At 38.9% G+C, this 12,371-nt stretch overlaps 1 protein-coding gene across 2 annotated transcripts in view; it reads right to left on the minus strand.

Moving 5' to 3' along the window:
- FAM199X (family with sequence similarity 199, X-linked) overlaps positions 1-9,336 on the minus strand; it is a 28,393-nt gene extending 19,057 nt beyond the window's left edge. For both annotated transcript variants that reach the window (XM_019431781.2, XM_019431780.2), the window contains exons 1-2: positions 8,822-9,336; positions 269-488 (exon numbers count right to left, since the gene is read on the minus strand). In XM_019431781.2, coding sequence (XP_019287326.1) covers positions 269-488; positions 8,822-9,018 — 417 coding nt within the window. In that variant the 5' untranslated portion in view covers positions 9,019-9,336. The remainder of the gene's footprint in view (positions 1-268; positions 489-8,821) is intronic.
- Between the last annotated feature and the right edge of the window lie 3,035 nt (positions 9,337-12,371).

A 12,371-nucleotide genomic window follows, 5' to 3' on the forward strand; every position in this document is an offset into this window, starting at 1 on the left:
ATTATATATAATAATGGGAACATTATACAAGTATTAAATTACATGAAAATCTAAATAAGGATATCTGCAGCATCAGATGCCTAAATGGTACATTAGCAAAAATAAAGGATACATATTCCATCTAATTCTTAACGTTGTCAGAGAATGTCCAGGACTGGATAAACACTGAAGAAAATTTACTTTGAGGCAGAGATGAAAATATCAAAATAGAAATTCATTCTTCTATTTATGGAATAATGATGGTAATACAAAGAAAAACAAAACCTACCTGCCATTCAAACTCGCTATCTGACCAATCCCAGTATGTGCTAATAGAAGAAGAGACATCACTGCAGACACTTCCCTCGGGGAATAAATCAAAAGAAGTGAAGTCTTGATCATCTAACAGGGAATAGCAGTCATCTTGATCTCCAACAGAAACTGATGAAAATAGCTCCTCACTGCATTCTGAGCTGGCAACGCTTGTTCCACAAGAAGTTAAGTTCCACCTTAAAAACACAACACAAAAGAAATTACAACAGGAACTACAAAATCCACACAACTTTAAGATATTAATAGGATACATTTATGACATTTATGATGACTGTACTGAAAAGAGCCCAAATGTCCATCGATGGATGAATGGATAAAGAAGATGTGGTGTATATATACAATGGAGCATTACTTGGCAATCAAAAAGAATGAAATCTTGCCATTTGCAACTACATGGATGGAACTGGAGGGTATTATTTTAAGTGAAATTAGTCAGAGAAAGACAAAAATCATATGACTTAACTCATATGAGGACTTTAAGACACAGAACAGATGAACATAAGGGGAGGGTAGCAAAAATAATATAAAAACAAGGAAGGGGACAAAACATAAGAGACTCTTAAACATGGAGAACAAACAGGGTTACTGGAGGGGTTGTGGGAGGGATGGGCTAAATGGGTAAGGGGCACTAAGGAATCTACTCCTGAAATCATTGTTGCACTATATGCTAATTTGGATGTAAATTTAAAGCATAAAAAATAAAATTAAAAAAAAAATTAAGAAATCATCCTAAAAAAAGACTGTATGTATATTTTTAGGTATGACAATGTTATTGTGATTATTTTCAAAAGAGCCCTTCTCTTTTAAGGATGTACACTAAAACATTTATGAATGAAATATATCTGGAATTTGTCTCGAAATTATAAGAAGGGTTTGAGGAATGAGTAGTGGTATGAAGCACACTGTCATATGCAAATAATTGTTGAAGCTGGGTATGAGGTTCATTACACTAGTCCCTTTAATTTTGGTATTTGAAAATTTTTATAATAAAACATTTTAAAAGAAAATTGTATTTAGGGGAGCCTGGGTGGCTCAGTCGGTTATGAGTTCCACTCTTGATTTCGGCTCAGGTCATGACCCCAGGGTCCTAGGATCGAGCCCTACATCAGCTCCACACTGAGCTTGGAGTCTGCTTAAGATTCTCTCTCTTCCTCTGCCACTCTCCCTCACTTGCATGCTCTATCTAAAATAAATAAATATATGTATTTATATTAAATAAAGATTGTATTTAAATTAAGAATACAGTAAAACCTTCATCTATAATCAAAACTTCTAGCATAGTAGTTATGAATACACTTTGAAGTCAGACTGAGTTCAAATTCTTGCTCTATCATTTGATTACCACTACTACTACTACTACTACTACTTGATCTTAAGCAAAATATACCCTCCTCAAGTCTGTGTTCTCATCTTTAAGAAACAGTTATTAGGAACATTATATAAGAATGCATATGGAACACTTAGCAGACATAAAAAGTGCTCAATACATGGTAGCTATTATTATTTTTTAATTAATTTATTTTGGGAGAGAGAGCACACGCACGTCAGTGGGGTAGGGCCAGAGAGAGAGAGAGAGAGAGAGAGAGAGAGAGATAGAGGGAGAGAGAGAGAGAGAGAATCATATATATGTTAAGTATAGAAAGCAGGATACTAGTATATATAACTTGAAAACATTTTTTTTTTATTTTTTGAATGTTTATTTATTTTTGAGAGGCAGAGCATGAGCAGAGATGAATAGAGAGAGAGGGAGACAGAGAACCCAAAACAGGCTCCAGGCTCTGAGCTGTCAGTGCAGAGCCCAATGTAGGGTTTAAACTCACAAACTATGAGACCATGACCTGAGTCGAAGTCGGAGGCTTAAACGATTGAGCCACCCAGGCTCCCCTATCTTGAAAACATTTTAATGCCTATATAATATTCCACTGATTAAAAAGTATCATAATTTATTTAATCTTATTCCTTCAGTAATACTTAGGCTGTTTCCATTTGGGGGGTTAACTCTTTTTTGGTTATAACTATTTATCAAAATATTTAATCTCTAAAGATAGATTACTTGAAAGGAAAGTACTGAGTCAAAGAATATGAACACTTCTGAAGGTCATATCATACTTAGCCAAAGACCTTTCTGAAAATCTGCACCAATTTACAATCCCCAAAGCAGTATACAAAAAGTGCTCATTTCACCACAAACTTAACAGCAGTGGAATTTTCAAAATTTTTACCTATATGATAGAAAAAAACACATTTTTATATCAATTTTTATTTCTTTAATTACTGGCAAGATCAAATTCTAAAACATTTATTAGCTATTTTGCTCTAGTGTTTTTGTATGTGTTAATGTCTTCCTCATTGATTTTATGAGTTCTTAATACATTAGCAACATTAACATTTTGTCTGTGGTATTTATTGCAGGGTTACTTTTTTTTTGTCTCAAAATCTACAAATCTGTTTTCTTTTGTAAATTTCCACTAGCTTTATACTATTAAGGAGGTAATCTTCATTGCTTTGGCAGTAGCCTAGGGAATTAATCCTTAAGATAATGATTTAGTATATCCGATACTAACAAGATACTGAAATAATTACTTCCTGAAGAAAAGCCTGTTACTTACTTATTATAAGATTGTTTCTCATCCCTCATTAAATTCATTATTTCTTGAATTGTGTTTTTCATTTTTTACCTCCCCACTTTGTATGACTAATCTTAATTTCAAAGTTCTTGATTTACAAAATTTGGGCAATCTGACAATTTTATAGCATCAAAACACACACAGACACACACTCTCTAAACTGTTATACTTCAGTAAATATAAACACAGATGTCATCAAGCTTTTATAAATAGGCAAAAATCTAATTCATCTAACAATCTTAGAATACCCTGTAATATTACATAGATTCATCACACGCCTCCTAGGCAGGCAGTATCCTCATTTTTCAAAAAATCAACAAAGCTAGCAGAATTAACCAAGTTAATATAGTTTATGAGGCAATATAAAAGCTATAAAATGGCAATCACAAGATTTGTCCTAGACCTAGTAAACCAGTACCTATACTGTATTCTGGGCAAATTATTTTTTCTTTTGTGTCTTCAAATTGCATGTGACTTTTTAAAACCTTCATTCACCCACTCAACAAACATTTAGCTAGCATCTTCTATATGCCACGTACTGTGTTATGTGGTAGGAAAAGCTTTTAGGTAATTGTTTTTAATGAGAATTCCTTTTGAGCTTGCAAAAATTCCGTAGAAATGTGTTTCCTTCCATGAGTAATAATGGCTTTCCTTTTTAAAAAAACTATGCTAGATTTAATAATCTAATGTTTGGATCACTGACAAGGCAGTCAGGAATTTGCTTGGTTTTGTGTTCTAACCGTAGGGCAAAATCAGTATGTTTCTCAATTTTCCAGGTCCATGACTTTATAACAGATTTAACAGGATTCTGGGTATTCTTAGAAGCCTTTTCTCGGGGCGCCTGGGTGGCGCAGTCGGTTAAGCGTCCGACTTCAGCCAGGTCACGATCTCGTGGTCCGTGAGTTCGAGCCCCGCATCAGGCTCTGGGCTGATGGCTCGGAGCCTGGAGCCTGTTTCCGCTTCTGTGTCTCCCTCTCTCTGCTCCTCCCCCGTTCATGCTCTGTCTCTCTCTGTCCCAAAAATAAAATAAAAAAAAAACGTTGAAAAAAAAAATTTAAAAAAAAGAAAAAAGAAGCCTTTTCTCTTTTTTCTTGTAATTAACAGTGGCAATAAAACTGGGTTCATACTTGAAACCAATCATTTACAAAACAGAAAATTAGTATTTTTACTACTAGAGATTTTTTTAAAATTCTATTATCTTCTAATTTCCAAATATTATCTTTATTATTACTTTAAGGCAATGTGAACAAAAACAAACTAGATAGTACTTTTTTATCCACTGCTGGTGGGAGTGTTAAATTGGCATAATCTTCCTAAAAAGCAATTTGGTACTGTATATATATCAAGAGCTTCAAAGAAGTTCATTCCTTTGGACTCAGTAATTGCCCCTCTAGGAATCTATCACTTCCTCAAATAGAAATTTGGAAAAAAATGTATGTACAAACATGTCCAAACAGTATCATTTATAATAGCCAATAAAGGGAAAAGACATGGTCCCCAAATATGGGGAATAATTAAATAACATATCTAAATAATGGTGTTTTATAATCAATAAATTTATATTTCAGACTATTTTTTAAAAAGGAAAACACTCACAATGTAAGTGCAAAAACCCGGTCACAAATTTTATATAACCTGATCCTGATTTTTAAAAATTACATATGAACATAAAAAGAATATTAAAAGTAACAACATCAAAATGTTGATAGTTGTTTTCTTTACTGAAAGGGATCATAGGTGATCCCTACAGCTTTGAATATGCCAATTTTCTAAAATGAGATTTTATAATAAAAATTTAAGTGTGATTTCAAATATGTAATGAATGACCACTGTGTGCATGTGCTCAGTCAGCACTGAACTATTCAAACCTGCAAAGCCCCTACATCTTATTCCACTAAGAGAAAGCTACCTAATACTAAGATCCTAGCTATAATCATAAAATTATTCACAAAGGAGACTTTCTATCTTAAAAGAAAAATGTTGAAAAGAATCCCAATGGCGTTTGATTAATAACGAGGCTTGCTGTCCAAATTTTAATTTAAAGAAAAAAGTAAAGCCAAGTAACATTTATCTGCAAGGCTTATCCGCCAAAAACCCCATACAGCCACTCCCGACCTCTGTTACACCTTTGGAGCAGCACAAGCCATTAAGGTCCCAAGTAAGAGCAGGTGATACAACCCCGCTAGCTACTCTACTCACTCAAATTCCTAACTCTCCTCCTAGCAATCTCAACTGTCTTGGTACCCTCTCCACAGCCTCGGAAGCAAAAAACGTCCCATGTCATGTCTAAGGTTAATTATTCCATTTGGGCTTCTGAGTTCAACCCATCCATCTCTTGTCATCCCACACTTTCTTGCATTTTCAATTTCTCCCTTTCCTGTGGGCTGCTCCTAAAGAGCTAAAAGCTCTATTCTTGGAAAAGAAAAACTAAACAAAGCAAACAACAGCAATGAAGAAACCTTCGCCTTTTTTTCAAATTATTATATCTCTTCTCTTTCCTTTCCCTGCTAAATTAATTGAAAAGTTCCTTCTTCTTTCAACCTTTGTAACCCACAGTTCTACTCCTAAGACGCTACTGGAATTTCTGTTCTGAATGCTCCCAAATCCACACTTCTAGCCTGGATACTTCTCCCAAGCCTGATCCCCATTCTCAACTTGTCTCAAGAAGTCCCCAAACTAAATTCCTCCTGCCTCTATAATCTGTTACTTCACGGAGTGTGGTTCTCCCACCTGCAACTTACAGCTGTTTTGCAACTGTTAATTCTATATTGAGATAGAGAAACTGTGGGGAGCACAAAAGGTACACAATAGTGTTGGGGTTCTTCTGGTTAATCACATAACCAAATAATTGCTTTATACAATAGTTCACTTCCTGTTCTGCCAATAGGGTGTACAAAAGTGGGGCACCGTCCTCCCACACGCTTTTCACAATTGTGCAATGTCTAAGTACTGATGTACTACTAAAAGATGAAGAGAATAACACATCGAGTAGTTCATATTAATCTCCTTCAATTTAATTCCAGGACCAACCAATATCATCTTAATTTTTTCAGTTTGGTAAATGACATCCTTTTTTGATAATGGTGGAGAGTGCCATGGACAAATGCCAATAATTACATCAGAAAAATCCTGTCTCAAAACCAAGGAAAAATGTCATAAACACCACATATATTCTGTATTAACATTTAAACTAAAAAAAATAATTAAGTTTCTTAACATTTATTTTATTCTAAGCAAAATTCCAGACAAACCCAACTCGGTCATAAAATCCTAAAAGATACTCCTAGGAAAGTGTGATTTCTTAGGAAAGTGGCTCTGTTCATGTAATTTTCCACTGAAGCTAGAGTAGTGACATGCCATTTGAAGTCTCAGGTGACTCTAATATGAACACTACATAAACATTCAAACTTAGGGATAATAAATAATAGTGCCTTGAATCCCTTGGCTAACAAAGATTGCAAATATAGCCCAGAGTCAGGTAAATGAGCAGGCACAAAACTGTCATCATCAGATACTATCAACGATATCAAACAATCTCCACAGTTTTCTCATCAGGTAACAAGGAAGAAGCAAAATAAACGTAAATCAAGTATCTGCCAACTGACAAGCTTTTTATTTCCAATAAAATGTGTTTTATAATGACTAAACCCAAAGCAGAACATCAGTACTCAACTATTCAGATCTGTTCTGAATTGTTGCTTGAACTGGTGATGTGAAGAAAAAAAGTGACACATGCAAATTCAAAATAAAAGAATTCTGTAAACTAAACTTTGCCTACATACATGACTTAGCTGTTTGCTTCTCTCTGAGAAGAACTGACTGGAAGTATATGGTCCTCTCAAATGCCATCTTGAGGAGGGGTAGGAAGGCAGAAGAGTCCAAAATGAGAAAAGATTTAAAAGGTAGCCTAGGGCAGAAACATCATTGGATGTAAACATTGCTAATTCTGCTTGCCCTAATCTCTGTTGGAAAGGGTACAGAGCAAAATACATTAGACCAGTACTGCCATTCCAAGCCTTCGGAAAAGTAGGGTATGAGATGGAGATTTCTGAAAAGTAGGCAGTAACTAGGAAAAATGTCTGACTTAGAAAAACTGGGGCTGAACAATAACCTCCCCCTCTATCATAACTGCCCCATTCTGGAAAACAACATTGATCTCACTTTCATCTCTAAGAAAAGGAATAGAAAAACACAAGAACAAAAATGGGGAGGAGGCGAAAGAACAGAACAAGCTGTAAGAAATGTATTATTCTCCTGGTTTCACTCCTCATCACCCCACCCGTTTTGGCAGTGCTTACCCTCAGCCTCTTTCTCCACTCCCTTTCCCTCATCATCAGAGCAGACCAATTCTGAAATCATTTCACTTCCTGTGTATATGACTTGCTCCAATGCTGCAAAAACTTAAATACCAAATATGTGCAAAAGTATTCTTTTATATCATTTTCCAGTGCGAACAATCCTAAGACACTTGATTTCATAAACAGATTACATTTATGTTATAATCACATCTTGGGTTAAATAGGCTTCTGTGAGTTAGTCTAAGGAACTGTAACAACCATTTATAACATTTGAGCCATTAGTTCTGTTCCAAGTTTCATCACTGACTTCAAAGAAATAATCTTGGCTTTGCCTAACTCAGTTTTATGACCTTGAACTCAGTCGTTCCTCCTGGGCCTCAGTTTCCTCAGTTTTGTAATGAGGATTTGGAAAAGACGTAACGAATTTACTACCACTTCCTTTTCAAATGTGTTATACTGATGATACTCTTTAAATGTAACACGTTTCCAGACTATACATTTCTTTCAGGTAAGAATCATGTTTTATACACTCTTTGTACTCAGTAAATCTGCAGACTGATTTAAGAAGCATGGGGTATGCAAAAAGACATCAAAATGTGGAAGGATGTTCATGCTCATGTTGTGGATCAGAAATCAGAACTAGACTTAAGTCAGCTCCAATATTTTCCATAGCTGAACCCTTCTCCTCCTCCCTTGTTCCCCACACACCCTCCCAGGCTTTGGTATGTATCTCCCAATATCCACCTTTATTAAAGGTTGGACCTCTGTGTACAACATCTTTAAATCCCCACATTTGGTATAATACTTAAATGCCTGTGTGATGGAATTCTCCAGAACAATCTTCCTTCCAATAAAATCAGGAAATGCACCCTCTAAATAAATTTGTAAAAGCAAGCCCATCCTAAGCATAGCTCCATCCCTCCACTGGGGGAGCAAACCAAGGGATAGGCTACATGAAGGAACCTTCCAGATCTAAGCTTATACATTTTGGCAGGGCCTAAAGTGGTAAAGCAAATAGTTCATAAGGACAGGAAAAAAAGAACGGCCTGGTTTTCTAGAGCTTCACCAAAAAAATGGGGGGGTGGGGTGGGAACTGGGCTGTGAGACAGGCTAAAAATCGGGAAAGGGAAGATTCTAGTTTTAAAAGTGCCATTTTTCAAAAGATCCATAGATTGACTTTGAGTCATCCGAAATCTACTCTAGAGTGTATGGGAGATGGAAGGGGTTAAACTTTTTCAGGTGGATGGAAACAGGGATGCATCTTAAAATCGTGGGTGGGGATTTGGAATTCTCAGGGTACAGATGAGGCAAGAGGGGAAAGGGAGGAGTCGCTGTGGTCAGAAGAATGGGAAAAGAGAGCAAGTAAAATGCCAGCAGAAAGGAAAATCGGAGGGCAGGGGTGAACATAGGAAGGGGGAGAGGGAAGGAGCCAGGGAATGAGCGCTGGTCGGAGGAAGGTGGGGGAGGGGACGAAAGGAAGCGCAGACCCGAGGTGGACCTCCAAGGCACGGGAGGGACCTGGCGTTCTCCAGCTTAAGGCAGGGGTGTGAGCAGTTCGCCCCTGCCCTCAGCGGCAGTTCGTACCTGTTGGTGTGAAAGCGGTGGAGCGGATCGGTGCGATGACAAGAGGACAGCTGGCAGCCAAAGTCGCTGATGTCCAGGCAACCTGGCTCCTCGCTCGGGCAGGTGCCCACCCCGCGAGGGGGTCCCAGAAGGGGGAAGGGTTCCTCGGGGGTTAGAAACTTCTCATACGAAGTGGTGGCCGACGTCTCGTCGGACATGGCTGGAGACTGCCTGGCTTCGGGCTCCCTCTCTAGCCCCAAGCGGCTCCCGCGCCTGCCCCTTCCCCCACTCTAACCTGTCTGCCGCCGCCGCGCCAGGGTGTGCCCACCGCAGCTCACTAGCAGGCTGAGCGCCACGGCCAGACGCCGCCCGGGGAATGCTGGGCGCGCGAAGAGGCTGCTAGAGACCACAGCAGCCGCTGACGACCCGGTCAGCGCCTCGGCCTCTGCAGCCGTCTCCGTCGCCGCCGAAGCCCGGCCCAGCCCAGTAAGCGCAGCGCAGCACAGAGCCACCGCCGTCCGTCCCGCCCACTGCGCTCGCAGCTCGCTACTCCTGCAATCCTTCTGGCGCCCGCCGGGAGGAGAAGGGCGGCGGGAAGTCGCTTCCTGCGCCCCCTGCTGGAGCGGAGGAGGAACTGAACCTCCGCCCGCCCCACCCTCGACGCGTGCAATCAGGGATTCCAGGCGCTGGAAAGGCCCGGCACTTCAGGCCAACCACCTCCGTTTTCTCACTCAGGGCTGATTACTAAGCAGCAAGCAGTGGCCCTGAGAAAAGGGACTTGGCCAAGGTCACACTGAGAGTGCGTGAGAAAGAATCCAGATGTCCTGGTTCCCAGCGTACTTGACCACCCTGTCCCAATTCAGTAAGTATTTATATTGAGTCCCTGCAGTGTGTGCCCAGCACTGTGCAATGTGCTGTAGGGAAAATGGGCCAAGAAGGAAAAAATAGTCCCTGCCTCACCCCTGATCTTCTAACCCTGAGAACTCTACACAACAGTCACCAGGCTACTCAGAGCTGCTGGACACGTAGTGCTCTTTTGTGCTCTGTGCTCTTGCTTGCATTATGCATTCTGCTTGGAATGCCCTGCCTTTTCTCCCCTGCTAATCCTTAAAGCCCCAGCTCAAATGTTACCTCCTCTGTGAAGCCTTCCCTGACTCCCAAATGAGTCTTACATATTCCTGCTCCAGTAGAAAGTATATTATGGCGCTTAACTTGTTCAACTTAAGTCAACTTATTAGATATCGCATACCATTCTTTCTCCCTCTTTTCTCTGTTTTCCAGACAAGTGGGTGCTGATCTTGGACATGTTAACATTTTTTTTTAATATTCAGAGGAAAACACAAGATTGCCAATTTCTTATTTTGCCAAATGAAGACATTTTTTCTTTATTTTATTTTATTTTATTTTATGTTTATTCAAGACAGAGACAGCAAGCAGGGGTGGGGCAGAGAGAGAGGGAGCCATAGAATCTGAAGCAGTCTCCAGGCTCTGAGCTGTTAGCTCAGACACAGCCCAACGCTCAGGAACTCACGAACCGGGAGATCATGACCCCAGCCGAAGTCAGACGCTCAACCGACTGAGCCACCCAGGCGCCCCTAAACTCTATTTTATAAAAGGAAGCACATTTTCATATAAAAATGATAAAGGCATAATATCTTAATAAAAAAAACATTAAATATATTTAGCTTTATGGAAAAACTCATTACATTGAACTCTGGGGGAAAAGTAAAACTAAAGTAGGTGGAAGAAAGAGGAAAGGTGAAAGAACCCAAAAAGAAGGAAAGGAGAAAAGAAGTTGGGGGAAATAGGTAGTTGTCACACACAAGCCCCAAACAGTCTTTCTCGTGCCATGTCCACCAATGCAACTTAAAATGAAAACAACTGAACCACTCCTTTAAAATTTTATATTGTCTTGCTTCAGTTAGTTACCTGTTGAGTGTGCCTGTCTTCTTTCATTTAATTTAAAAATCATGCATGTGAGGGTGATAATGGGTTGACTTGTGGTCTCCAAAGCACCATTCCCAGTGAGCCTGAATGGGCCATGGCTTAGTCCTCACAAATAAGAGACTTAATTGTCCAAATGAAACAGGAGTCAAGAGCTGCATAATAATGTAGGTACTCAAGGGGCAACTGGGTGGCTCAGTCCATTGAGCATCCAACTCTTGATTTCAGCTCAGGTCATAACCTCAGGGATGTTGAGTTTGAGCCCTGAGTTGAGCTCTGTGCTGACAGTGTGGAGCCTGGCTGGGATTCTCCCTCTCTCTCTCTCTCTCTCTCTCTGACCCTCCCCCACTCTCTCGCTCTCAAAAATAAATAAACTTAAAAAAAATAATGTAGGTACTCAGGTAATAGCACCAGAAGCTATTAATAAGAAGCTAGCAAAATAGTCTAAACATATATATTTTTTACACATACTGTAATAATAGCACCATTGTTTTTCATACTGTAATAATAGCACCAGTGTTTTTCAAACTGGAGTCTAATGACAGAGCTGTGAAGTTTTTACAAATATGTTTTACTTTTACATTTAATTTTAAGCACTTCCTGGAGTGTCTGGATGATGAATGGTAACTAACAGCTGCCACATAATTAGGACATGTATTTGAGCCTGTTTTAAAAATCAAGTTGGCAACAATACTACTTTAACTGTCATGGCCTAGTGAGAAAATAAATTAGGTGTACCTCTTACTTCATGGCTGACTATACAGATGAAGATTTTCTGGTAGTTTGGAAAAGGAAAGTGATGGGAAAGCTGAGTCCTCACAAGACTCACATACAAGCCTCTTAAAGGCCAAGAATGCACGCTGGCCACTCAGTAGTATGTTCAGGTTTCTAAGAGCAGTTTTGTCTCAGTAAATATCATGTACCACAGTAAATTAATATTTTTTATTTGTGCACAATTTGTAAATTTCCTTTGGTGTTAAATTTGTATAAGAGCTTTATGAACAGCAGAGTTTCTATTTAGTTTTATATTTGTTTACATTTAAGAAATATTATTAAAAGAATTTATATAAATGCTTGAGTCTAAGACAATGTTTTTCCTTTAAAAGAAGTCCCTCCAGTATATTTCTCAGTTGAGAAATACTAATTAGATATTGAGAGCAGTAAACAGAGTATGTGCACTGTGTATATAACTTTTACTTAAATATATGGTAATAATGTATTAATACATCTTTACCAAGCTCTTAACCATTAAGAGCTCATGACTGTTGTGCATCCTCCCTCCTTGCCCCACTTTAATTTATTTGTATTGTCCCTTGGGTGTATCTAGTCTGAACGAATTTACCCAGTTCATCTCTCCCTTCCTTTCTCCACTAATATCTTTCCTAATTCCTGTTTCTCTGAAAACATAGATATAGTAGTTCCCTACCTTCTGTGAGGGTTTGGGCCTGCAAAGAAACTCCAAGGTGATCTGCCTTCTTCAGATGCATAATTTACCTCCCAGAGAGCTGATGGGCTCCAAGAGGGTTGTGGAGAGACTGAACAAGATTGAGAATTGTCAACCAATCTTTATCATTTTGGTTACTTTTGGATAGAAATATATTGGACTTGACCCAATGATCTATAGTCT

This window comes from Panthera pardus, unplaced genomic scaffold (genome assembly GCF_024362965.1).
Source record: "Panthera pardus isolate Hobbes unplaced genomic scaffold, ASM2436296v1 HiC_scaffold_27, whole genome shotgun sequence".
In the NCBI taxonomy this organism is placed as follows: Eukaryota; Metazoa; Chordata; class Mammalia; order Carnivora; family Felidae; genus Panthera; species Panthera pardus.